This window comes from Symphalangus syndactylus, chromosome 8, assembly GCF_028878055.3.
Source record: "Symphalangus syndactylus isolate Jambi chromosome 8, NHGRI_mSymSyn1-v2.1_pri, whole genome shotgun sequence".
In the NCBI taxonomy this organism is placed as follows: domain Eukaryota; kingdom Metazoa; phylum Chordata; class Mammalia; order Primates; family Hylobatidae; genus Symphalangus; species Symphalangus syndactylus.
Window position 1 is genome coordinate 95,263,408 of NC_072430.2, and position 26,784 is coordinate 95,290,191.

Consider the following 26,784-nt stretch of genomic DNA (forward strand, 5'->3'; position numbering starts at 1 on the left):
ACTACGTTTTGAGGAATAGCCATAGAAGTTCCCATCATTTAAAAAGCAAAACATAGGAAGCATGAACTTTTTACAGTAGCTCCTAACTGAAAGGCTGAGAAGCAATTAAATGTGAACTTTTTCGACTGTGAGCTTCATAACTTCCTCCATTTGTCTTCCTAATGCTTAAAATGTGATTGATAACACAGTGAGTGCTCTTTAAATATTTGTTGACTAAATAAAATTTGCTGCATGATATTTACAAAAGACATACCCAGTAAAAAATGACACAGAAAGTATAAAAATGAAGATATGAATTCATTTACCAGTTAGCAAATGATAATAAAAATAAAAGCATGCCTCAGTAAACTATCGCAAGGACAAAAAACCAAACACCGCATGTTCTCACTCATAGGTGGGAATTGAACAATGAGAACTCATGGACACAGGAAGGGGAACATCACACTCCGGGGACTGTTGTGGGGTGGGGGGAGGGGGGAGGGACAGCATTAGGAGATATACCTAATGCTAAATGACGAGTTAATGGGTGCAGGAAATCAACATGGCACATGGATACATATGTAACAAACCTGCACATTGTGCACATGTACCCTAAAACCTAAAGTATAATAAAAAAATAAAATAAAATAAAAGCATGCAGTGAAATTTTAAAATAAAAAAAAGTAAATGGGTCAAAGGAGGACGCTTTAGATGGACTTTTAAAAATGTCAATGCACAGGCATGGTGGCGCATGCCTGAAGTCCTGGCTACTTGGGAGGCTGAGGTAGGAGGATCACTTGAGCCCAGGAGTTCAAGTCCAGCCTGGGCAACACAGCAAGACCCCATCTCTGAAAAATGAAAAGAAAAGAAAATGTCTCTTTTAGAAAGTTTCAATTCACCAACAAGATGTTAACTTCTACTTATGCTCCTTACAACACTGTATCAAAATACATAAAGCAAAAACTTCAGGAAGATTAGGAGAGGTGATAAATCTATGGTAATAGAAAAAGACTTTAACGTGTCACTTTCCAAAAAAAAGTCAATGGAATTTTCTAACACATCTCCTTGCTTCTTTCTTGACTCAAAACAGTTCATTTAACCGCCAGAATGACCTTTTTAAAACAAAAATCAGTTCATGTCACTCCCTTGCTCAAGCTCCTCAGTGGCTTCCCACCACACAATAAGTCTCGGATTTCTTATTAAGGTGCACAAGTTTCTTTATGAGACAGCCCCAGCTCATCTCTTTGACCTCATCACCCTTTTATTACTTCATGTTCTGGGTGCACTCTTACCAAAAAAACATAATTTGTCTTATAACTGAGGAGTTTTGTCAATTTAATATACATTATTTGGATTTTTTTGACATTTTGTACTTTTAATTTCTTATGTAGTCTATTTCCACTTGTTTTAGTGGTCTTTTTGAAATTTTGCCAAGTATGCTTAGTTTCTGTGCTAATTAATTTCCTTTAGGAATTCCTTCCATGAAGGTATCTTTGTGGTGAACTTTCAATCTTGTATAATAACTGGGAATAGAATTAGCTAATAGAATTAGCTGGGAATAGAATATTGACAGATAGTGTATTGAAGTTCTGTGAAGAAATTATTCTACCCTCTTCTCACTTGTTACTGTTTTGGCTTTCAGTCTATCTCCTTTTTTTTTTTTTTTTGTTGAGACAGAGTCTTGTCCTGTCGCCCAGGCTGGAGTGCAGTGGCAGGATCTCGGCTTACTGCAAGCTCCGGTTCCTGGGTTCACCCATTCTCCTGCCTCAGCCTCCCAAGTAGCTTGGACTACAGGCACCCGCCACCACACCCAGCTAATTTTTTGTATTTTTTAGCAGAGACAGGGTTTCACCATGTAAGCCAGGATGGTCTCGATCTCCTGACCTCGTGATCCGCCCACCTCGGCCTCCCAAAGTGCTGGGATTACAGGCGTGAGCCACTGTGCCAGGCCTATCTCCGTTTTTTAAATAGATAATATATTTGTTATCCTCTGTTACTTTTAGAATATTTTCTTTCTAGTGTCCTGCAGTTCATTTGCTTTTTAAATTTATCATGCTGGGGACCTGTATTTCTAAAATCTAAGAATGCATGGAAGCCATCATGTGAGCTCCTACTTAAATTTTGTTTTACAGGTTTTTCTTAATTTTTGTTTCTGTGATTTCTTTTAATTTGTGGTGAGCTTATCTATGCATTTAAAAGCCTGTTATAATTTATATAGCATTTCTACATGTTTATAGTAGAATGGAATTCTACTTCAGAAATAGAATTCAAAACTGGAATTATGGACTACTTAGACACGAACAATGACAGCACTACATATGAAAGTATACAAAATCTCCTCTCAAAAATATCAAAAATTAAATGCATTTATTAAAAAAGGGATGAAAATTAAGTGTCTGAGTAAAGTTAGAAAAAGTTAGAAAAATAATAAAAAGTAAAATGAGGAAATAAGGTGGATATACCACCAGATTGTATGACCCATGACCATAACAAGAGTGGATGAGAATATTGAGCCAGAACTCAAGCCCTATAAGGAAAGTGTAAATTGGTATAACCATTTTTAAAAAACAATTTGGCATTATGTAATATAATTAAAGATGTACATAGTGCATGATTCAGCAATTCCACTCCTAGGTATATATTCTAGAGAATTTCTTACACATGTGCCCCAAGGGACACACCATAAGAATGTTCACAGTAACATTGTTTGTAATAGTGAAGAAATATGGGAAATAACGTAAATGCCCATCAACAGCAGAATGAATAAATGTGATAATTCACACAATGGTATACTATGCAGCAATGAAAATGAATAAACTACTGCTACACACATCCATATGGATGAATGTCAGGAACCATATTGAGTGAAGAAAGCAAGTTGCTAAAGTATAAATACAGTGTGATCTCACTCATGTGGATTTAGCAGCTTTCAAACCTAGACACTTTATTGTTTAGGGATACAAATTTATGTGGTAAAATGGTAACAAAAAGAAAAAAAATGACAAATGCAAATTTTGGGTCAGTGGTTGCTCCAGGTGGAAAGAGAGCAGAGTGGAGTCAGGGAGGAGGCACAAGAGGCTTCAAAGGTAATGATAGCATCTGGGTATAAAATATCAACAACAGTTTGCAAGAGCCAGAATTCTCCGATGTTTTGTATTGGAAGGAATAGATGGGTACTAAATTCCTGTATCTTGGTTTCCTCAATTAGTATCATCTGAATGTCACAGGTGAAGAAGCTAAGTCCTAGGGACAAGATTTGGACCTTGGAATGCAGGTTTCTCCATGTTGATCCAGGGGCAGCTGTGCTTTAGCCAACCCTGGGGACTACAGCAAATTAGAGGCCTGTTTATTCTCTACACTTGTGTGTGTTATCTAGCTTTACAACTACTCCTGAAGAGAAGACAGCATGCAACACGCCATTCATTCCACACTAAATTACAGTTGGAACATAACTGAAGAGAAACGTTTAAGAAATGGAGGACTTCCATTCTTCACATTAAATCCTTCTGTTCTCTTTGACTTTTCACTACAAGCAGAGCTTATATTCAGTGGGTATGCATCAGTAGGGCTAGTAAGTTACTCGATCCTAATCTTTTCTGGTTAGTTATTGCTCATACTGTCTTGGTTGTAAAATAGCTTCAACATCACTCTTAACTGTAAACAAAAACTGCAGGTTGGCCTAATACTTCTCCCGTTTTGATAGAGCAATGTCTACAAATAGTTGAGAGAAAGAAAAATAAACCAAGAGCTTTATAGCAAGTGAGGGTGTCCTTTACAGTACCAGATATTCTTAAGCATGAACGTTCTCAAAGATTACAGCATCATTGAGAGCTTCTTGAAAAACTACTTGATGAAATCTAGACAATTCAGAATGAATCAAAATTTGAAACCTCAGGAATGGAGAAGCAATGGTGAAAGAAGTGGTGAAGAGCACTGAATCTACTTATACACAAAATTAAAGAACCGTGTGGAATTGCCATGATACAACAAGGATAATGTAACTAACAAAATATAAATGATGAAAATTGGCAGGTGGGGATGGGAATGAGAAGTGGAAGCAAATTTAAGAACGTTAATTTCTCCTCATATTTAATAGCATGGAGTGAACAGATAACTGACTAAAAGTGAAATATGTGGTTTCTGTATCTCATCATCTCTTAATGGTTTTCTTTTTTTTTTTTTTTTTTTTGGAGACGGCGTCTCGCTCTGTCGCCCAGGCTAGAGTGCAGTGGCATGATCTCGGCTCACTGCACGCTCCGCCTCCTGGGTTCACGCCATTCTCCTGCCTCAGCCTCCCGAGTAACTGGGACTACAGGCACCCGCCACCACGCCCAGCTAATTTTTTGTATTTTTAGTAGAGACGGGGTTTCACCGTGTTAGCCAGGATGGTCTCGATATCCTGACCTCATGATCCGCCCGCCTCGGCCTCCCAAAGTGCTGGGATTATAGGCGTGAGCCACTGTGCCCGGAGGTTTTCATAGTTTTAAAAATTAACTTGAGTGGAATGTCTTTTGGGAAAAAATATTTCTTATGGTGAGGAAATATTTAATATTTAAAAAAATATTTAATTGAATTCAAATAAAAATAAAATTTTATTTTAAAATATATATTAATAATATGGTTTATTTTTTGATCTGATATTCCTATCTAGGTATTCGTTTATTCATAAATCACTTATTGAGCACCTAGTATGTGTCTAGGTGCACTATCCAGGCACTGGGGATATAGCAGTTAAACCAAACAAAATCCCTCCCTTTATGAAGATGATATTCTAATGGCAAGAAAAAGGCAAGTAAATATAGAGGAGGTCAGAGGTTTATAAAGGCTATGGAGGAAAATAATGTAAGGTAAGAGATATGGAGAGTTCCTGGTGTGTGTGTGGGTGGGTGGGGGTAGGGGATGGGAGCAATTCCACCTTCCATCTGCATATATATATGTATAATAAGGGGATGTCTGGAATGACACCTATCAAATATTAATATGTTTTTTCCAGGCCATAGATTTTTGATTTTTTCATACTTTCTTCTTTGCTCTTTTAGTGTTGCTTTAATTTTAAAAAATTATGAATATGCACTATTTTTATTTTTCTTAAGTCATTCTATCTGAGGGAGAAAGGCAAAAAGGAAGGTGAATAAGGAAAAGGGGTTTGCAACAGAAAGTCCAATAATAATGATTCAGAAGTCATGCTTCTAGATATTTATCCAAATGAGTTGAAAACTCACTCCTACACAAAATCGCATATGAATGCTAATAGCAGCTTTATTCATAATAGCCAAAAATGAATAAACTGGGGTACATCTGTACAAAAGAATATTATTCAGCAGCAAAAAGAAATGAGCTATCAAGCCATGCAAAGACACAAAGGAACCTTAAAAACATATTGCCAAGTGAAAGAAGCCAGTCTAAGAAGGCCACAGCCTATATGAATCCAATTGCATGACATTCTAGAAAAGGCAAAACTGTAAAGTGGGGATTACACAACCCAGTCTACCACCATACACACCTGAGCAATCCTTCCAAAGTCAAAGGTTGGGCCCACCCAACCTGCTGCTACAACCACAGCTGGCACCCACCCACATGTGCTACCTATAGGCCTGGGGACTGGCCCTCCCAGCCCATCACAACTACTTCCAACATCAGCATGGACTGCATGGGAGCAAAGGGTTGTCCCATCACTGCTACTACCATTGCCTATGCCATACTGCCTGCCCAGGGGTCCAAGAACCCACACACCTGCCTGGCCTACTGTTGCTATATCTGGCAGTCACGAAAGCCACCTAGAGGCTTAGTAATTGGCCCACCTGGACTTGCTAACACTGGTGCCAGCATACTCCACACTGGGTCCCAAGGACAGACATAGTCAGCCCACTGCCGCCACCACTGGAGCCTAAATACTGGGTCCACCTGGTGTCCCAGTCCCCAGAGAAACTTCAACACAGCCTCCACTAACAAATGCACCCTAAGCCATCAAGGAAATCATAGACACCACTGATGTTGTTTATTGCCAAAGAAATTACACAGAGACTACACTACTGCACACACTCAGAATCAAAGCCAAAGTGTACTACCCAATCAAGATCACAGGACAAAAGGCAAGTCTCAAAAATTGTTCTAAAATCAAAAGTATATCAGATATCTTCTTAGACCACAATAGAATAAGACCAGAAATCAATAACAAAAGGCACTTTGGAAACTGTACAAATGCATGACCTGTCATGCTGCTACTGGATAATCATTGCACCAAGGAAGAAATTGAAGAAATAAAAAAATTCCTTGAAACAAATGAAAATTGAAACAACATATCCAAATCTATGAAAAAGCAGTGCTAAAAGGGAGGTTCATAGAAATAAACACCTACATAAAAAGATAAATTCAAATAAACAATCTAATCATGCACCTCAAGTAACTAGAAAAGCAAGAAAAAAAATCCAAATTAGTGGAGGGAAAGAATTAATAAAGATCGGAGCAGAATAAAATGAAATAGAGACTAAAAAAAGATACAAAGGATCAACAAAATGAAAAACTAGTTGTTTTGAAAAGATAAACAAAATCAATAAATGACTTGCTAGACTAACCATAAAAAAGAGAGATGACCCAAATAAATAAAATCAGAAATGAAAAAGGAGACATTAACAACTGATATCATGGAAATATAAAAGATCATCAGAGACAATTATGAACAATACACTAACAAGCTGAAAAACCTAGAGGAAACGGATAAATTCCTGGACTCATGCAACCTAGCAAGATTGAATCAGGAAAAAAACCCAAAAAAACCTAAACAGACTAATAATGAGTAATGAGATTGAATTAGTAAGTCTCCTGACAAAGTCCAGGACTGAATGACTTTACTGTCGAATTCTTTGTTGTTGTTGTTGTTGTTATTGTTTTTGTTTGTTTGTTTGAGACAGAGTCTGTCGCCCAGGCTGGAGTGCAGTGGTGTGATCTCAGCTTAGTGCAACCTCTGCCTCCCAGGCTCAAGTGATTCTCCTCCTCATGAGTAGCTGGGACTACAGGTGATCACCACCATGCCCAGCTAATTTTTTGTATTTTTAGTAGAGACAGGGTTTCACCACGTTGGCCAGACTGGTCTCAAACTCCTGACCTCGGGTGATCATCTGCCTCAGCCTCCCAAAGTGCTGGGATTACAGGCATGTGCCAATACACCTGGCCTTTACTGCCAAATTCTATCAAACTTTCATAGAAGAACTAACACCAATTCTCCTCAAATTATTCCAAAAAATTGAAGAGGAAGAAATTCTCCCTAGCTTGTTCTGTGCCAGCACTACCCTGGTACCAAAACCAGACAAGGACACAACACAAAGAGACAACTACAGGCCAATATCCCTGATGAACACTGATGCAAGATTTGTCAACAAAATACTAGCAAATCAAATCCAACAGCATCTCAGAAAACAAAAATAAAACAAAACAAAAAAACAATGTGATCAAGTGGGATTTATCCCAGGGATGCAAGGATGGTTCAACATATGCAAATCAGTAAATATGATAAACCACATCAGCAGAATGAAGAACAAAAATCATGTGACCATCTCAATAGATATAGAAAAAGCATTTGGTGAAATTCAATGTCCTTCATGACCAAAACTCTCAACAAATGAGACACAGAAGGAATATACTTCAACATAAAAAGGCCATAGATGACAAACCTACAGCTAACATCATACTGAATAAGAAAAAGCTGAAAGTCTTTTCTCTGAGAGGTGGAATAAGACAAGGATGAACATTTTTCAACTACTCCTATTCAACATATTGCTGGAAGTCATAGCCAGAGCAATTAAGCCAGAGAAGGACATAAAAGGCACCCAAACTGGAAAAGAGGATGTCAAATTGTCCTTCTTGGCCAGGAGCTGTGGCTTACGCTTGTAATCCCAGCACCTTGGGAGGCCAAGACAGGCAGATCATTTGAGGCCAGGAGTTCGAGACCAGTCAACACAGTGAAACCCCATCTCTGCTAAAAATACAAAAATTAGCTGGGTGTGGTGGCATGTGCCTGTAATCCTAGCTACTCAGGAGGCTGACGCAGGAGAATTGCTTGAACCTGGGAGGCGGAGTTTGCAGTGGGCCAAGATCACACCATTGAACTCCAGTCTGGGTGACAGAGTGAGACTCTGTATCAAAAAAAAAAAAAATTTGTCCTTCTTTGCTGATGATACGATTTTATACTAGAAAATCCTAAAGAGTACACCAAAAATCTCCTAGGTCTGATAAATATGTTCAGTAAAGTTGCAGGATACAAAATTAACATACAAAAATCAGTAGCATTTCCATACAATGAAAATGAATTAGCTGAGAAAGAAATCAAGAAGACAATCTCATTTACAATACCTATAAAAAATAAAATACCTGGGAATAAATTTAATGAAGAAAGTGAAAGATCTCTACAAGGAAAACTACAAAACACTGATTAAAAAAATTGAAGAGGGCCAGGTGCGGTGGCTCACGTCTGTAATCCCAGGACATTGGGCGGATCACCTGAGGTCAGGAGTTTGAGACCAACCTGGCCAACATGGTGAAACCCCGTCTCTAGTAAAAATACAAACATTAGCCAGGCATGGTGGCACATGCCTGTAGTCCCAGCTACTCTTCTCGGGAGGCTGAGGCAGGAGAAATGCTTGAACTCAGGAGGCAGAGGTTGCAGTGAGCTGAGATTGTGCCAAGGCACTCCAGCCTGGGCAACAAACAAGACTCCATCTCAAAAAAAGAAAAAAAATTGAAGAGGACACAAACAAATGGAAAGACATCTCTATGCTCATGGATTGGAAGAATTAATATCATTAAAATGATCATACTGGCCCAAAGCAATCTACAGAGTCAGAGCAATCCCTATTAAAATGCCAATGTCATTTTTCACCATAATAGAAAAAACAAAATAGAAATAGAAAAAACAAAATAGAAAAATAGAAAAAAAAATTTGTATGATACCAAAAAGAGCCTGAACAGCCAAAGCAGTCTGAGCAAAAAGAACAAAGCTGGAGGCATCATACTACCTGACTTCAAAGTATATTACAAGACTATAGCAACCAAAACAGCATGTTACTGGTATAAAAACAGACACATTGACCAATGGAACAGAATAGAGAACCCAGACATAAATCCACATATTTACAGCCAACTAATTTTTGACAAAGGTGCCAGGAACCTACACTGAAGCAAAAACATCCTGTTCAATAAATCGTGGTGGGATATCCATATGCCGAAGAATGGAACTGGACCCTATCTCTTACCATATATAAAAATCAACTCAAGATGGATTAAAGATTTAAATGTAAGACTTAAATTATAAACTGCTACAAGATAACATAAGGAAAATGCTTCAGGACATTGGTCTAGGCAAAGATTTTATGCTTATGACCTCATATGCACAGAAAACAAAAACAAAAATCGATAAATAGAACTACATTAAACTAAAAAGCTTCTGCACAGCAAAGGAAATATTCAGCAGAGTGAAGAGACAATCTGTTGAATGGGAGAAAATATTTGGAAACTATTCATCTGACAAAAGGCTAATATCCAGAATATATAAGGAAATCAAACAATTCAACAGTAAAAAACAAATAATCCCGTTAAAAAGTGGGCAAAAATATGAATAGACATTTCTCAAAAGAAACTAAACCCAAACCCAGCACAACACAAGAAATAACAAAGAACAGAGAACTAAATAAAATCGAAACAAAAAAATACAAAAGATAAATGAAACAAAAAGCATGTTATTTGAAAAGATAAAATTGATAGACCATTAGTGAGATTAACCAAAAAAAGAAGAGAGAAGATCCAAATAAGATCTCATTTCTCAATGAGAAATGAAACTACAGCCAATACTGCAGAAATACAAAAGATTAGCTAAGGCTACTATGAATACTTTTAGGTGCACAAACTAGGAAATCTAGAGGAGACAGATAAATTCCTGGAAATATAAAACCCTCCTAAATTAAATCAGGAAGAAACAGAAACCCTGAACAGACCAATAGCAAGCAGCAAGATTGAATCAGTAGCTAAAAAAAATTGCCAACGAAAAAAGTCCAGGACCAGATGGATTCATAGCTGAATTCTATCAGACAGTCAAAGAAGAATTGGTACCAATCCCACTGAAACTATTGCAAAAGATAGTGAAAGAGGGAATTCTCTCTAAATTGTTCCATGAAGCCAGTATCACCCCAATACCAAAACCAGGAAAGGGCATAACAAGAAAACTACCGGACCAATAGCTCTGATGAACGTAGATGCAAAAATCCTCAGCAAAATGCTAGCTAATCAAATCCAACAGCAGATCAAAAAGATAAGACGTCATGATCAAACGGGTTTTATATTAGGAATACAGGGATAGTTTAACATACACAAAGTCAATAAATATGATATATTACATAAACAGAATTAGAAACAAAACCATACGATCATCTCAATAGGTGCAGAAAAATCTTTGATAAAATCCAGCATCTCTTTATGATAAAAAAACCCTCAAGAAATTAGGCATAAAACGAACTTAAAGAAATAAAAGCCATATATGACAAACCTACAGCCAACATTATACTGAATGGGGAAGAGTTGAAAGCATTCCCCCCGAGAACTGGAATAAGGCAAGAGTGCCCATTTTCCTCACTTCTAATCAACATAGTACTGGAAGTCCTGGCCAGAGCAATCAACAAGAGAAAGAAATATAAGGCATCCAAATTGGAAACGAGGAAGTCAAATTGTCACTGTTTGCTGATGATATAATCGTATATCTAGAAAACCCTAAAGACTCATCCAGGAAGCTCTTAAATCTGATAAAGGAATTCAGTAAACTCTCAGGATACAAAATCAATGTACGAAAATCAGTAGCTCTGATATACTCCAACAACGATCAAGCTGAGAATCAAATCAATAACTCAACCCCTTTTACAATAGCTGCAAAAAAAAAAGAAAGAAAGGAAGGAAGGAAGGAAAGAAGAAAGAAAAAGAAAGAAAGAAAGAAAGAAAGAAAGAAAGACAGACTTTGGAATATAACTAACCAAGGAGGTGAAAGATCTCTACAAAGAAAACTACAAAATCCTGCTGAAAGAAAGCATATATAACATGAACAAATGGAAACTCATGAATGGGAAGAATCAATATTGTGAAAATGACTACTCTGCCCAAATCAGTCTACAGATTCAATGCAATTTCCATCAAAATACCATCATCATTCTTCATAGATTTAGAAAAAACAATCCTAAAATTCATATGAAACCAAAAAACAACCTGCATAGCCAAAGCAATACTAAGCAAAAAGAACAAATCTGGGGGCATCATATTACCCAACTTCAAATTATATTAGAAGGCTGTAGTTATCAAAACCACATGGTACTGGTATAAAAATAGGCATGTAGACAAATGGAACAGAATAGACAACCCAGAAACAAAGGCAAATATTTACAGCCAACTGATCTTCGACAAAGCACGCAAAAATATAAATCAGGGAAAAGACACCCTATTCAGTAAATGGGCTGGGAAAACTGGCAAGCCACATGTAGAAGAATGAAACTGATTTCTCAGCCTATATAAAAATCAACTCAACATGGATCAAAGACTTAAATCTAAGACCTGAAGCCATAAAAATTCTAGAAGATAACATTGGAAAACCACTTCTAGACATTGGCTTATGCAAAGAATTCATGGCTAAGACCCCAAAAGCAAATGCAACAAAAACAAAGATAAATAGATGGGACCTAATTAACTAAAAAGCTTCTGCACAGCAAAAGAAATAATCAGCCAAGTAAACAGACAACCCACAGAGTGGGAGAAAATATTTGCAAACTATGTATCTGACAGAGGACTAATATTCATAATCTACAAGGAACTCAAACAAATAAGCAAAAAAAAATCCCATCAAAAACTGGGCAAAGGACTTGAATACACAATTCTCAAAAGAAGATATACAGTCAACAAACATGTAAAAATGCTCAACATCACTAATTGTCAGTAAAATACAAATTAAAACCGCAATGAGATACCACCTTACTCCTGCAAGAATGGTCATAATTAAAAAGTCTAATAGATGCTGGCATGGATGTAGTGAAAAGGGAACACTGTTAGACTGCTGATGGGAATGTAAACTAGTACAACCGCTATGGAAAACAGTATGGAGATTCCTCAAAGAAAAGTAGAACTACTATTTAATCCAGAAATCCCACTACTGGGTATCTACCCAAAGGAAAAGAAATCATTATATAAAAAATACCCATGCACAACCATGTTTATAGCAGTACAATTTGCAATTGCAAAGATAAGAAACCAACCTAAGTGTCCATCAACCAATGAGTAGATAAAGAAAATATGGTATATATACACCATAGAATACTACTCAGCCATAAAAAGGAATGAAATAATGTCTTTTGCAGCAACCTGGATAAAACTGGAGGGCATTATTCTAAGTGAAGTAACTCATAAATGGAAAACCAAATATCATATGTTCTCACAAGTGGGAGCTAAGCTATGAGGATGCAAAGGCATAAGAATGATATAACAGACTTTGGGGACTTGTAGGGGAAGGTTGGGAGGCGGGTGAGGGATAAAAGACTACATATTGAGTGCAGTGTACACTGCTCGGGTGACAGGTGCACTAAAATTTCAGAAATCACCACTAAAGAACTTATCCATGTAACCAAAAACCACCTGTACCCCAAAAACTACTGAAATAAAAATAAAAAGAATTTAAAAATTTAAAAGACATACAAATAGTCAACAGATATAAGAAAAAATGCTCAACATCACTAATCAGGAAAATGCAAATTGAAACCACAATAAGATATCATCTTACCCCCGTTAAAATGGTTATTTTATACATACATGTGTATGTATATATATGATATATATATATTTTTTTTGAGACAGAGTCTTGATGTGTTTGTCCAGGCTGGAGTGCAGTGGCACTATCTCGGCTCACTGCAGCCTCCATCTCCCGGGTTCAAGCAATTCTCCTGCCTCAGCCTCCTGAGTAGCTGGGATTACAGGCACGTATCATCACATCTGGCTAATTTTTGTATTGTTAGAAGAGACAGGGTTTCGCCTTGATGGCCAGGCTGGTCTTGAACTCCTGACCTCAGTACTGGAATTACAGGTGTGAGCTACCATGCCCAGCCTAGAACGGCTATTTTTAAAAAGACAAAAAATAACATGCTGGTGACAATGCAGAGAAAAAGGAAGTCTGTACACTGTTGGTAGGAATGTAAATTAATACAACCAGTATGGAAATGTCCAAAAAACTAAAAATAGAACTACTATAGGCTCCAGCAATCCCACTACTAGGTATTTATCCAAAGGAAAAAAATTAGAATATGAAAGAGATGCCTGCACTTGCATGTTTATTGCAGCACTATTCACAATAACAAAGATTTGGAATCAACCTAAGTGTCCATTGATGGAAGAATGGCTAAAGAAAATATTATACACACACACACACACACACACACACACATACATACACACAGAATACTATTTGGCCATAAAAAGAATAAAATCATGTCATTTGCAGCAACACGGATCATACCAGATGTCATTATGTTAAATAAAATAAGCCAGGCACAGAAAGACAAATATCGCATGTTCTCATTCATATGTGGGAGCTAAAGAAGTGGATCTCATGGAGGTAAAGAGTAGAATATAGATACCAGAGGCTGGGAAGGGTGGGTGGATGGAGGGAGATGAAAAGAGCCTGGTTAATGGGTACAAACATACAGTTAAATAGAAGGATTAAGTTCTAACATTCTATAGCAGGGTTAATATAGTTAACAACAATGTAATGTATATTTTAGAGTAGCTAGAAGAATGAACTTGAAATGTTTCCAACATAGAAGTGATAAATTCTAAAGATGATGGATACTACAAATACCCTGACTTAATCATTACACATTCTATGCATGGAATAAAATATTTCATGTACCCCATAAATATGTAAAGTATTGTATATCAATAAAAAAAGAATTATCACATGGGAGAAAAATCTAGAAAGTAAAAAGATCGGTAGTGTTCAGGGGTTCTGTGGCAAGGGAGGGAGGGATGAATATTGTGGAGGACAGGAGATTTTCAGGGGCCATGAAACTCTCTAGTATGACACTGTAATGGTAGATATATGACATTATGCATTGTCAAAACCCATAAAATTATACAACACAATGAGTGAATCCTAATGTAGTCTTGAAATGTAAGTTAATAATAATGTATCAATATTAGTTCATCAACTGTCACAAATGTATGCTACCAATGCAAGATATGAATAGTAGGTGAAACTAGGATGTGGAGCTGGGAAGGAAGTATATGAGAACTTCACTTTCTGCTCAATTTTTCTGTAAACCTAAAACTACTCTTAAAAATAAACTGCATTAATTTTTTAAGGTCCATTAATTTTTTTAAAGCAAAGCATTCTTGAACTATCTGGGGCAGATATTTATTTTTAGCAAACCTTTAGCAAAAGACTATGGTCCTTGCTGCATGTTTTAGAATCAATCATCTCCATACTCCTAACATTTCTGTGGGGAAAGTACCAGTGTGATTGCCCCTTACACTGCTGAGGAAACTGAGGCCAGAGTGTGTGGATATCTTACTCAGGGCCACGTTGCAAGTGGCAGGGCCAGGATTCAAGTAACCCTTGCTCCTGGGTGTGAGTCTGCCTCCCCTTAAATAGGCCAAGGGCTGCTGAATGATGGTGTTTATTGCTTCCACCTTGGAGCTTCTTGAATTTGCCATCGGGAAAGTGGTTTTGTTTTGTCCTTTGTAACAAGCCATTCCAAACTGTTATTGGAAGTAGGTGTAACATAAATAATAAAATACTGAAACTAGAGATCTCAGTTGCTCTATAAAGAACCAAAATAAATCTACCTTCTACATCCCTTAGTTCCCCAGGTATCATATTGTTCACTCCTTTTTGCTGTAATTGTCAAGATGGTTTGTATTTAAAATCCCAGAGGATGAAAATATTTAAATCAGATAAGCACAGCGTCAAAAGCCTTTTGATAGGGAATTTTTTTTCTTTTTTGTAGGGAAGAGAGGATCCTATTTTTTAAAAAAGACTCATCATACCACCCCTCCCCGCAAAAAACACACACAACTTAATGGGAGTATAGTAGGTTAAAATGAAGCATAAAATGCAGGTTTGTTTAGGTGTGAAACCATAGCTGACAATGATTTTTACTACTAGCTTCTGTGTTGTTAATACAAATGCCCAACAAGCACAGTTTATAAATTGATATATATGGAAGAATGAGAAAGGGCAAGTGTTTTTTTCAACTCAAATGTCTTAATTCACCAAATTGTTTTTTGAATTCCTAGTGTGCACTAGAACCATATTGAGTACTGAGGGTGAGGGAGGGGGGTCAGAAAAGGAGATCAGCCTTTTACCCTCAAGGACCTTGTGACCTGGTTTGACACACATGCAACACATATATATATGAGACATATATATACACACACATATATAATATGCACACATATTTTTATTTTAGGCTGTGTAGGTCATGCTCTCTCTATCACAACTTCTGCCATTGTAGTGTAAAAGCAATCATAAACAATATGTAAATATGCAACACATGTGTGTCAAACCAGGTCACAAGGTCCTTGAGGGTAAAAGTGACACAAGGAGATGCTGCTTACCTTGTAGTTGTTGCTGGAGGGCTGGAGGATGAGAACACAGACTAAAGCATATGGTGAAGGTTTTCTTGTTGCACTGGAACCTACATAGATTCTTTAGGGATGGATGGGAACTAGACTGGTGGAAGAGGGATGGAAGAGCATTCCTGGCCATGGGACCGTCATGGACAAGGCTGAGTCATTCAAGAGTGTACGTGACGTGTTCAGGAACAAGTGGTAGATCTATTTTTCTGAGGTAGGGATGTGGAGGAGCTCAAGGAAGATTGTTGGGAAAGGTCTAAAGAGGAAAGATGCTAGAGGGCCAATGACACACGCAGATGAGTTTGTGCTTGAGCTGAAGCGTGACTGGGGGTAACTGCAGGTTTTTGAGCAGTGGCTTCGTGAAATAGAAGTGATGGTTTAACAAGACTTGTCCGATACAACTGGCCAGAGGAGAAGCCTCCCTCACAATCTTATCCTCCTGCCCAACACAAAAGATGGGCTGTTTTCTTACCCCTGATTTACACTGAGAAAATCCTGCTATTTTCCCTACCAACAATAAGAATCATTTATTGAATGCCTACTTTTTGCCAGAAGAAAAGCTCCAGCCTTCTCACAATTCCAAAAGGTAGATAATAATTATCTTTGTTTATATTAAAAGATACAGGTCAGAAGATTAAGTGATTTGCTCAAAGCCACATTTGAGGGTCAGATTTTTAACACAGATCTTCTTGGTTCCAAAGACCATGCATCATGTATTAATATTTTCCCCATCTGTGCTTATCTAGCAAAGTGACCTATAGACTCTTTACTAGTAGGCTAAGAGTTAGCAAACTATCCTATAAAAGGCCAGATAAATGTGATATACATATATATCATATGTAAATATGAGACATATATATACACACACATATATAATATGCACACATATTTTTATTTTAGGCTGTGTAGGTCATGCTGTCTCTATCACAACTTCTGCCATTGTAGTGTAAAAGCAATCATAAACAATATGTAAACCAATGAGTGTGGCTGTGTTTCAATAAAACACAGAAATTTGAATTTCATATAATTTTCATGTGTCAGAAATATTATTTTAAATTTTATGATCTATTTTATTTTTATTCTTTTTCAATCACTTAAAAATATAAAAATCAGCTTAGTCATGGGCCATATGAAAACGGGCAGTGGCCTTTTGACTTGTGGGCCATGGCATGCCAAACCCCATTTTAGATTTATAGATTAGAGCACTAAGCTAATAAAGTCACCGTTAAATGATTTGTCTCCATAAAAGACAGATTGCTGTATGCTGCCAAAAATCCTGTTTTGTCCGCAATATGCTATTGTCCTGTTTTTAGTCAAGTGTCTTGCAGAGTTACAGGGGATTACAACGTCAAAGATAGCTCAGCGCAATCCAAACAACGATAGGAAAAACAATATATTTGTCCTTCTCACAAATGTAATGTCAAGAACATTTCTGTTATCGTCTAGCTAAAATGTTCTAAAAATGTGTTAATTGTAGGTTTTGGATTCTAAAAATGTCTCCATGAAAAATGGCACAAAGCAATTTTTCTGTTATCTAATATGTTGTATAGGTACTCAGTAAATATTATAGCAGTCCATGGTCAGGGTTTATTACATTAGAACTCCTGGGTTTAGCTCCGTATTAGCTTGCTTTTAATTCTTTAGATCCCTGATTCACTTACTTCATTTACTCACCCCTTAATCAGTAAACATTGCACATCTACCACAAGTCCAGACTTATGCTGGGTGCTGGAAATTCAAAGTTGAACACTAAAGTCCTTGCCTCAAGGAACTCATGATAGGGAGAGAAGTCAAACACATAGAAATAGCAATAATATCGAATATACTAAATGCCACAGTACCAATGTGTTCTGGTGCTGAGGAAACACACAGAGATGGGCTCTGCCTGGGTGAACCAGAGAGTACCAAACAACACTTTTAAAGGAGGGTGAGATCCGAACCAAATCTGGAAGAATACATTCACTCATGATGCTCTCATTTAGGAATGAGAACAATACTAACTCTAACTTGTTACGTAAAAGACAAAAGCAAGGGAGGGCTGCTGGAAAGCCATGAAACTGTGGTCTGGTCAGAGTTGTTGAACTGGATCATAGCTAGTAAACAAGACACATGCAAGTCCCACATGCAACACACTTGTAATGTATTTTATGCACTATACTTCGAGTGTATTTTATTTTCAACATTTCATGAAAAATATTGGGTAATAAAATTGAGCACAAAATTTGTAAGTGGTAAGATAACTCAATTTTCCCCCAAATTTCATTTGAAAATAATATAAGGGTACATATTTAATTTTTTTTTTTTTTTTTTTTTTTTTTTTTTTTTTTTTTTTTTTTTTTTGAGACGGAGTCTCGCTCTGTCACCCAGGCTGGAGTACAGTGGCGCAATCTCGGCTCACTGCAAGCTCCGCCTCCCGGGTTCACGCCATTCTCCTGCCTCAGCCTCTCCGAGTAGCTGGGACTACAGGCGCCCGCCACCACGCCCGGCTAATTTTTTTGTATTTTTAGTAGAGACGGGGTTTCACCGTGGTCTCGATCTCCTGACCTCGTGATCCGCCCGCCTCGGCCTCCCAAAGTGCTGGGATTACAAGCGTGAGCCACCACGCCCGGCCGAGCATATTTAATTTTTAACTAAATTTAAGACTCATATATCCAAATATTTTGGAAAAGTAGAATGCATTCTCACCTGAAGGACCTTCCTAATTCTTTTTAGATTGTGTATCAAGAGTAGGTTTTTCTCTTTGGAAACACGACCTAACTGTTCATCCAGTTGTATTAGCAAGTTTTGAAGAAGAATCGTTGCCATGGTTTCATTGTTAGAAGCTGCCTCCCTAAAAAAAAAAGGATTATTACACAACAGAAAACAACTTGGTAAAATGTCTACTTTTTTACCATATTAACTTTAAAACAATAAACCTATTACACGGTGATAAGTCTTTAAAAGTTTTAAAAAATTAAATTGTAAACATGAAGAGATGCTCAACAACACTAATCATTAAGGAATTTCAAGTCAAAATCAGAGTAAGATACCACTTCATACCCATTAGGGTGGCTATTATAAAAAGGAAAAGAAAAAACAGAAAATGAGTGTTGGTGAGGATACAGAGAAATTGTGCAATGCTGGTGGGAAGGTAAAATGGTCAATCACTGTGGAAAACTATATGACAGTTACCCAAAATATTAAACATAAAATTGCCATATGATCCAGCAATTCCACATCTGGGTATTTACCCAAAAGAATTAAAAGCAGGGACTCAAACAGATATTTGCATACCAATGTTCCTAGCAGAGTTATTAGCAATAGCCAAAATGTTTAAACAACCCAAATGTCCATTGACAGATACATTTATAAAACAAAATGTGATATATACAAACAATGGAATATTATTGAGCTTCAAAAAGGAAGAATATTCTGATACGATACCTGTTAAACATGAATGAATTTTGAAAACATTACACTAAGCAAAATAAGTCAGTTACAAAAGGACAAATATCGTGTGATTCCAATTATCTAAAGTACCTAGAGTAGTCAAATTCACAGAGACAGAAAATAGAATGGTGATTGCCAGGGGTTGGGGGTGGAGGACTAGGGAGTTACTGTTTAAAGAGTACAGAGTTTCAGTTTGGAAAGATGAAAAAGTTCTGCAGATGGATGGTGGTGATGGTTGCATAATAATGTGAATATATGTAATGCCACCGAACAGTACACCAAAAACAATGGTAAATTTTATGTTATATGTATTTTACCACAATAAAAAAGATGGCCAAAAAAATTAAATGGTATAAGGTGAATAGAGCTTTGAAGAGTATAAATCTTACTGAGAAAAAAATACTGATTTACATTGAGTCTGTGATAAAGAACTGACAATCAATTGATTTGTTTCTTTTTTAATACATGAAAAATTATTTGGGTTTTTGTTTACAGAGAAAAGAAGCACTAGAATCATTAAGTTTTCATTTACAATGAATGGAACCAGAAATGACAATTATTCCCCTTCTTTGGGAAGGCTTTTCAAATCCTTGAGAAAGTTCTTTACCTGAAAAGAATGCATCTACTGAGTCAAAAGTGGACCATAAAATAAATTCACATGGATAGAGCATCAGACATTTGTGCATCAACTTCTAGGGAAAATATGTTTGATCCTACCAGTCTTGATTTTCAATCCACTGGGCCAACAGATGCCGAATTTCCATGGGAAAGTTGTCATCATAGAATTGATCCACCTGCTCCAAAAACTTGATTTCTAACTGTTGGACTTGATTCCACTGAGACATGCTATAAAAGAAGGGGTAGAATTAGAGTTTTAAAATATTGTTCATAGCCCTAGTACATATTTTCTTCTTTCCTTAGAATTAGTCAATGTTATGACTGAATTCCAACATATCCAAGGATACAACAATTTCAGTACGGTTTTTTTTCATAATTCAACCCTAATGAAGGGAGCAGCCTTCTTTCTGTGTCCCTAAACTACAGCCTTCCTTGCTCTAAAATGAACTCCTGTTCCACCTGCTCCAGAAAGCTTTCACTCCCACTCCCCCAAACACCCTACATCCTGCCCACAACTGTCTACGTGGATTTCTATTATCAACAAGCTCTTTCCCTATCTCTTGTCCCCTCAACACTTGGAGCAACTTGAAGGCAAACATATTTGACATTTACTATACCTCCTGAAACCCTCTAAGACTTTATATTTGAGGAACAACCCCCCCAAGAAGCTTCTTTTATATGAAATTGCCAAATTTCTTTCTTCTTTATTTCAGATTTGTCTGGCTTCTAGAGTCAGCTTTATGTTCCTGACTTCTAGTCCGATTTTGTCTTAGCTTCATGAAGAATTTTATGTATGCATTTTCGTAGGCTTCAGTTTTTTAAATTAAAAATATTTCTGAACCAGTGAATGTGTTTTGTTTCTCTCTGTGAGGATCCACTATAGGTGGGCAAAGCTCTTAAAGGATGTAGTCTTTTTGTCTCTGAGAAACATCTGATAGTGGTTAAACCCTCAAGTTACTTAAGGAGTAAGAAACCACACTTGATACCTATTTGGCAGCCTGTCATAAAACAAAAGTACGCATTTCCCCCTTGTAACCCCACTCTGGCCAATTTAGAAGGTGTAGACATATTTCCTAACTCAGAGAAATTAGTATGACACTGCCTCCTTGAAATTACAGCATTTTATGTTTTTGAAAATCAAATTTTTGGTTGTTTTCTCAGCAATTCTAAGTCAAGTAAAAACACCAAACCCCCTTTTACATGATTAATCACCATAACATTTCAACATATCTCATAGACAGGCTAAGGTTTCCTTTTGCCTATAGAACACCAGGGTAATTTCATATATTTCATATACATATTATTCAGGTTTCAAATAGAATCATTTTGAGCACCTTTTCCCTGAGCTCCTGGTAAATGACTTAAAATTTATAGAAAAACATGTTGCCAATGTTTTGCTAAAGAGAAAGCAAGCGGGAAAAGAAGTAATGTTTTATTTGCATATCATTTTATATTTATGAAAACCTTTACACTTTACAATTCTAGGCATATTGTAAATGCTCAATCAATGCTTGTTAAATGAAGAATGAGTGGCACTCCTGACATTGCTATGAATAGGGTAGGTGGATATAAGTAGTATGTCAACTTTAAAAAGGAAAAACTTGAAGATCAAATAGGCGAAATGATGCCTGCCTAATGTGTGAGGCTTCTGAGGGGCAACCTGAGGTTTTCTGAGCCTGAACTTTTTGTCTTTCCAGATATTGGATGTGTATATATTCCACACAAAATTGGAACATTTGTTCTCATGCTACTATCAACGTAAAATATCTATCAATCTATTTTAGTTAATGACAACAGAGAACATGACTTGAAAATAGCATTACAATTTTTCATCATACTATTGTTAAACCCCTGCTACGATTTGGATGAAAATCTGTTTTCTAACTAAAACTTACAGGTAGATGGGAGGAATAAGTTCTAGTGCTGTAACACTAGGATGAATATGGTTAACAATAACTTAGTGTATATTTTCAAAAAGCTAAGAGGATTTTGAACGTTCACAACACAAAGTAATGATAAATGTTTGAGGTGATGGATATGCTGAATATCCTTTGATCATAACACATTGTTCATATTTATTGAAATATCACTCTATATTCCATAAATATTTACAATTGTGTGTCAAATTAAAATAAAAGGAAAATTAAAAAAATAAAAATAAACACGGAAAAAATCACTACTAAGATCTGAGTCTTTCGGAGAGCTGAATTCAAAGCTGAAAAAAGGAAGAAGAAGGAATACATAGTCCTAGGACATTTTCTACTGCAGCCTCTGGGAACGCCTTTAGACATCCTTCAGCAGGTTTCTTTGCTTTCACTCTCTAGGGGATATTTCTTTCTCATGAAAACTGTTACCTTGCTTCTGAAAACTGAGTGCCTGTCTGTTCTTTTTGCGTGCAGTCCCTAGAAGATCCACTAAAGGGGCATTTTGTCCCACTGTCTGTGAGCTGGTGGTGCCGCTTTGGCTCTGTGGCCTGTAGCTTGCAAAAGGAGATGACCTGCCCTAAAATGTCACTCGCGCCCATCAAAGCCACAGTCACCGGCTGCCGTAGATGCAAGCTTTTTTCTGAAATCCAGGTACGCTAATCTAAAGTCAGACATCACAGCTCTAGAGAAGCTGGCTTAAGAAAGTGAAGAGGGGCTCACTTTCAGCCTCCGCGAGGACACACCTCCGCAGCCGCCGCAGCTCCCCTGGCCCCCGCTGGGAGATTCGCCCGGGCACCGTGGCGCGGGCCTGCGGAGCGGTTTTCGCGGACAGCCAGTGCCAGGGCGCATCTGTGGGTCGTGGAGTCGGGCGCTTCCTTCTATAATAACCCTCTTCAGGCAGGTTAAAATGAAGCAATTGTCAAAACGCCAAGCGAAAGCAAAGCTTCAGAGCACCCTGCATAATAAGCGTGTCCTCCTCGCAAGAGGCAGCCAGAAGGTGTGGTCTGGCCACTTACCTAGCGCTCTCTCAGCACAGGTCCCAGGCGGTGCTCAAGTCCAAAGTCAGAAGCGCCCCTCACAGTCCCTAGGAGAAAGCCGCTGACGCCATCGTCAGTAGGGGATTTGCATTTCTCCTCCCACTTGAGGCTTTCCTGTGCGTCAGTGTTCGAGTCTCTGGGACTTTACTTGGGTCAGTTCCCACCCACTCTTTATTCTAGAAATGCTAACACGCAGAAACTGCCAGGCTGGAGCCCCTTCACCGGGCGTCCTCTTCCCTCTTATCCCTCCCAGCCGCTCTTGCAACTGCAGGTGGCTCAGGAGTGCCAGGGTAAAGGGGAGGGGCGGGGTATACATTTTCTTCAGTGGTTTCCTTAGACAATCTGAGATCCGCTGCAAAGTTACTTACCTGGAGCTCATTTCTTCAGCTTCCTCTCTCCCTAGTATAAGGCTCCACTCAGCCTGATGAGCCACCCCTGGGATAGAAGGGATGGGTAGCCAGGATCAAAACACCAAACTCATAGACCTTACTGGGCTCCAATTCCAGCGGGGTCTGCTCACTCCGAGGAGGGTGACCTGACCCAGAGGTTTGGGCCAACTCCTGGGTAGGCCACCAGTGCCTGCCCTTCCTGGCCCAGCCTCCTCCTACTCTCCTTGAGTAGCCTTGCCCCTGGTTGCTACGGTGCGTTCTTCTCCCTTTGTGACATCAGCCTGTTCTAGAATCACAGAGTTGGAGGAAGTCTTAGTCCCATCTAATGCTAAATCCTCTTTCATATCTGAAGAGACCCAGTGAGGTGACCAAGACGACTCAATAAGTTAGCCACGGAGCCCGATAATAGCCCAGGTGTTTCCCTTCCCACCTCGGTGGTCTTTTCATTTCAACTCCTTGTAGTTAGCTCTTAATCCCTTGATTCACAGTAGGGGTTCAATAAAGACAAGTCCAGGCGTGGTGGCTCACACCTGTAATCCCAGCACTTTGGTAGGCTGAAGTGGAAGGACTGCTTGAGCCCAGGAGTTTGAGACCAGCCCAGGCAACACAGTAAAACCCCATCATATATTAAAAAATCAATAAAAATGTTTAAAAAAGTAAAAATAGTAAAACAAAGACAAAAATAAAGGCAGACAGACTGAAAAAAAAGGTAGAAAGTGTCACTCAATTTGATTATGCACATGCTTAGAGCAATATGCCAAGGTGAGAGGCCTGCCTCCCTCTCCCCTGATGGATATCACACAGGTACACTCTCTGGATTCTTCTCTCCCAGGTGACATTATTATCATGTGCTTAAACTTACCACCCACCCCCAAATAGGTCAATCAATCCAAAGTCACACTTTCCACATCACTCTAAATTTCCTGGTTAGGTAGGCCTGGTCCCCACTGCTTGCTTGTTCAGTGGGCAGTTTCCAGGAGCTTATGCTGCTCTGACCCTACATGAGAAAGTGCCAATTTCAGGCTATTCCATAAGCTACTAAGCAAAGTCTGATTTTCTTCTGGAGAAGCTGTCACTGCCTATAAGAAAAAAATCCAAATTCTTGGCACTTTAAGTTCTGTACAGTTTGGTCCCAACCTATCCAGGAAACTTTTCTTCCCTATAAGAGCCCATGATGTGACCCAAAACAGTCACGTCGGCTGCCCAGATTAACCTCATATTTCACTACCGATGCTTTCTTCAACTGGATATTCCTCCCTGAGCCTACCTACTTAGTGAAATCCTATAGTTCTCAGTGAAGACTTCCCGATGACCTGAACCCACAGCAATGTTTCCCTGCTCCAAATTCTTGTCATACTTCCTGTCCAAACCAGTGCTCTCCAAGAGAAATAAAATGCAAGCCACATATGTAATTGTAAATTGTCTCATAGCCACATTAAAAAGGAAAAAAGCATAGGTGAAATTAATTTTAATATTGTAACTAACCCAATATATACAAGAATCTTAACATTTTGGCATATAATCAGTATAAAAAATTATTAATAAGATACTTTGAATTCCTTATTTCATACTCAATCTCTGAAGTCTGGTGTGTATTTAGCACTTACAGGGCATGTCAGTTAGGACTAGCCACATTCCAAGCCACATGTGGCTAGTGGCTGCAGTGTTGGACAGTGCACATCTAGACCACTTATTTATCACTTTTCACTTCCTGCCTTATAGTGCTAGTCACACTGGTTTTACATGTCCTTATCATTATCATATTCAATTGCTGAGTGCCTGCTCTACAAAACAGAGAGTTTGTTCTCTTCCTCCTTTTCAGGGCCTTACCTCGGGGCTTCCACAGCAGTTTTTAAACCTTTTGTTCTCAAGATACCGCTATTCCCTTAAAAATTGTTGACAAACCCAAGGAATGTTTGTGTATTAGTGTTCTGGATGAAATTTTTATTTACTGTGTTAAAACTTAAATCTGAGAAAAAATTAAAATACGTATTTAATTTATTCCTTTAAAATGACAATAATAAACTCACTCTGTGTTAAACATGTTTTAAGAAAAACAAATATATCTTCCAACATGAAAAACTTAATGAGAAGAGTGGCTTTTAAAAAATCTCTTTAATGTCTGGTTTGAGAGAAGACAGCTGGATTCTCATATCTGTTTCTGCATTTAATCTGCTGCAAAGTATTATTTTGGTTGACATATTTGAAGAAAGTATGGACTCACACATTTATGTAGTTGGAAAAGGGGAGTATTATAATGACCTTTTCAAATAATTATTCTTCTTTGATACCACATCAAAACTCAATGAGTGGTAGTTTCTGAAGGGCTAGTTGCATTGTGAAATCTGAAACCTTATCAATATACTTTATGTATACTGTTATATTCAAATCTTTGTTGTATATATTTTGAATGAAACTATTACCCACAAATTATTTTGCAATGTCAGACACTGGTCATTTGAAAAACATTGGTCCACTGAAGTATGCAGATTTTCTAAATGCTGACACATTTTCTCATACAATGTTCAGAAATTCATGTCAGGTGATATCAATGTTGATCTCATCATGTAAGTATTTTAAATACTGGGAAGCAGTCAAGCTCAAATTCTAATTTTTGCTTGAAAGCTCAGTTTTATTATTGGCAACAGATACTACCAGTTGTTTTCCTTGAAGTGACAGGCTCATCTTGGCAACTCGAACAATCACGCAAGTGCTTTTCCTCGAGATGACCATCATCCTTTAATATGTGCCTTTTCCATTTCATCACAAAGAATATTAAAAAGACATGTACTTAAGGTCTGAGATTTAATAAAATTAATAATCTTTACTGCTTCATCAAAAATATTCTTAAGTCAAATTGGCATTTTAAAATTTTTATTGTAAGTGCATGGTGGTGAAATATACAACTGCTAGTATAATTTGGCACCACTTGCTTGCTTTGTGCTAAGGCCCCAACAGTTTCACCCACCTTTGCTTTGGTACCATTGGTGCAAATATCAGCAGAGTGAAAAGACAAAACTGTATTAGTATTATTATAAAAATAGTTTAACCTTACAGATGCCCTAAAAAGATCTCGGGGACCACTCCCAGGGATCTGCATGTAACACTTAGAGAACCTCTGCTCTATTTGCCATATGCTGCCAACTGTAACTCGTTTATCCAGAGATGTCTATCATGAGGGACTCTCTGCCCAAATACACACATTTTTCTTGGTTAAAGCTTCTGCCTTGAACCTCTGTCTTCCTTCTCTGTTTCATGAGTGGAGCAAGACATCTAAGAAAGGGTGCTTCTATGTCCAATTTGTTTCTCTTTTTTAGAATCAAAACGAAATAAGCAGGTCCTCAGTTTCTTGACCCTACACTGGCCCTGGCCTCATCAGTCCCTCAGAGACAAAGACATAAAAAAATTCGAAGTAAAATGAAGAACAAACCAAATGCTAAAATGAAACCCCTGTAAGGTTTTCCAAATTCAAAGGCCCCCACAGATTCCTGTCTCCTTTCTAAAACAGCCACCCAGTTGCCCTGGTGATAAGCCCTATATCTAATTTTTTGCTGTATCATCCTAAGAAGAAAATCCCAGATTAAAGACTTTCAGAAAAGTAGATTCTAGTTCCGGTGTGTCAATTTCTAGTGGCACAAAGTTGTATAAGTTACCTAACTTCTGTAACCCCAAAACTTCCTGTCTATAAAAGTGGGGATATTATATCCCACCTGAAATTGCTGGGAAGAGTCAAAGATATAATGTAAGAAGTGAGATCAGGTT

General features: G+C 37.8%; 1 protein-coding gene across 3 annotated transcripts in view; it reads right to left on the bottom strand.

Moving 5' to 3' along the window:
* STAT4 (signal transducer and activator of transcription 4) overlaps window positions 1–23,265 on the bottom strand; it is a 125,811-nt gene extending 102,546 nt beyond the window's left edge. The window contains exons 1-3 of one of the 3 annotated variants that reach the window (XM_055290069.2): window positions 23,002–23,265; window positions 19,771–19,899; window positions 18,310–18,454 (exon numbers count right to left, since the gene is read on the bottom strand). In XM_055290069.2, the coding sequence (XP_055146044.1) occupies window positions 18,310–18,454; window positions 19,771–19,899; window positions 23,002–23,012 (285 nt within the window). In that variant the 5' untranslated portion in view covers window positions 23,013–23,265. Of the gene's footprint in view, window positions 1–18,309; window positions 18,455–19,770; window positions 19,900–22,612; window positions 22,632–23,001 lie in introns of those variants that run through there. The other 2 variants (XM_063644839.1, XM_063644837.1) reach the window with 2 other exon arrangements.
* Between the last annotated feature and the right edge of the window lie 3,519 nt (window positions 23,266–26,784).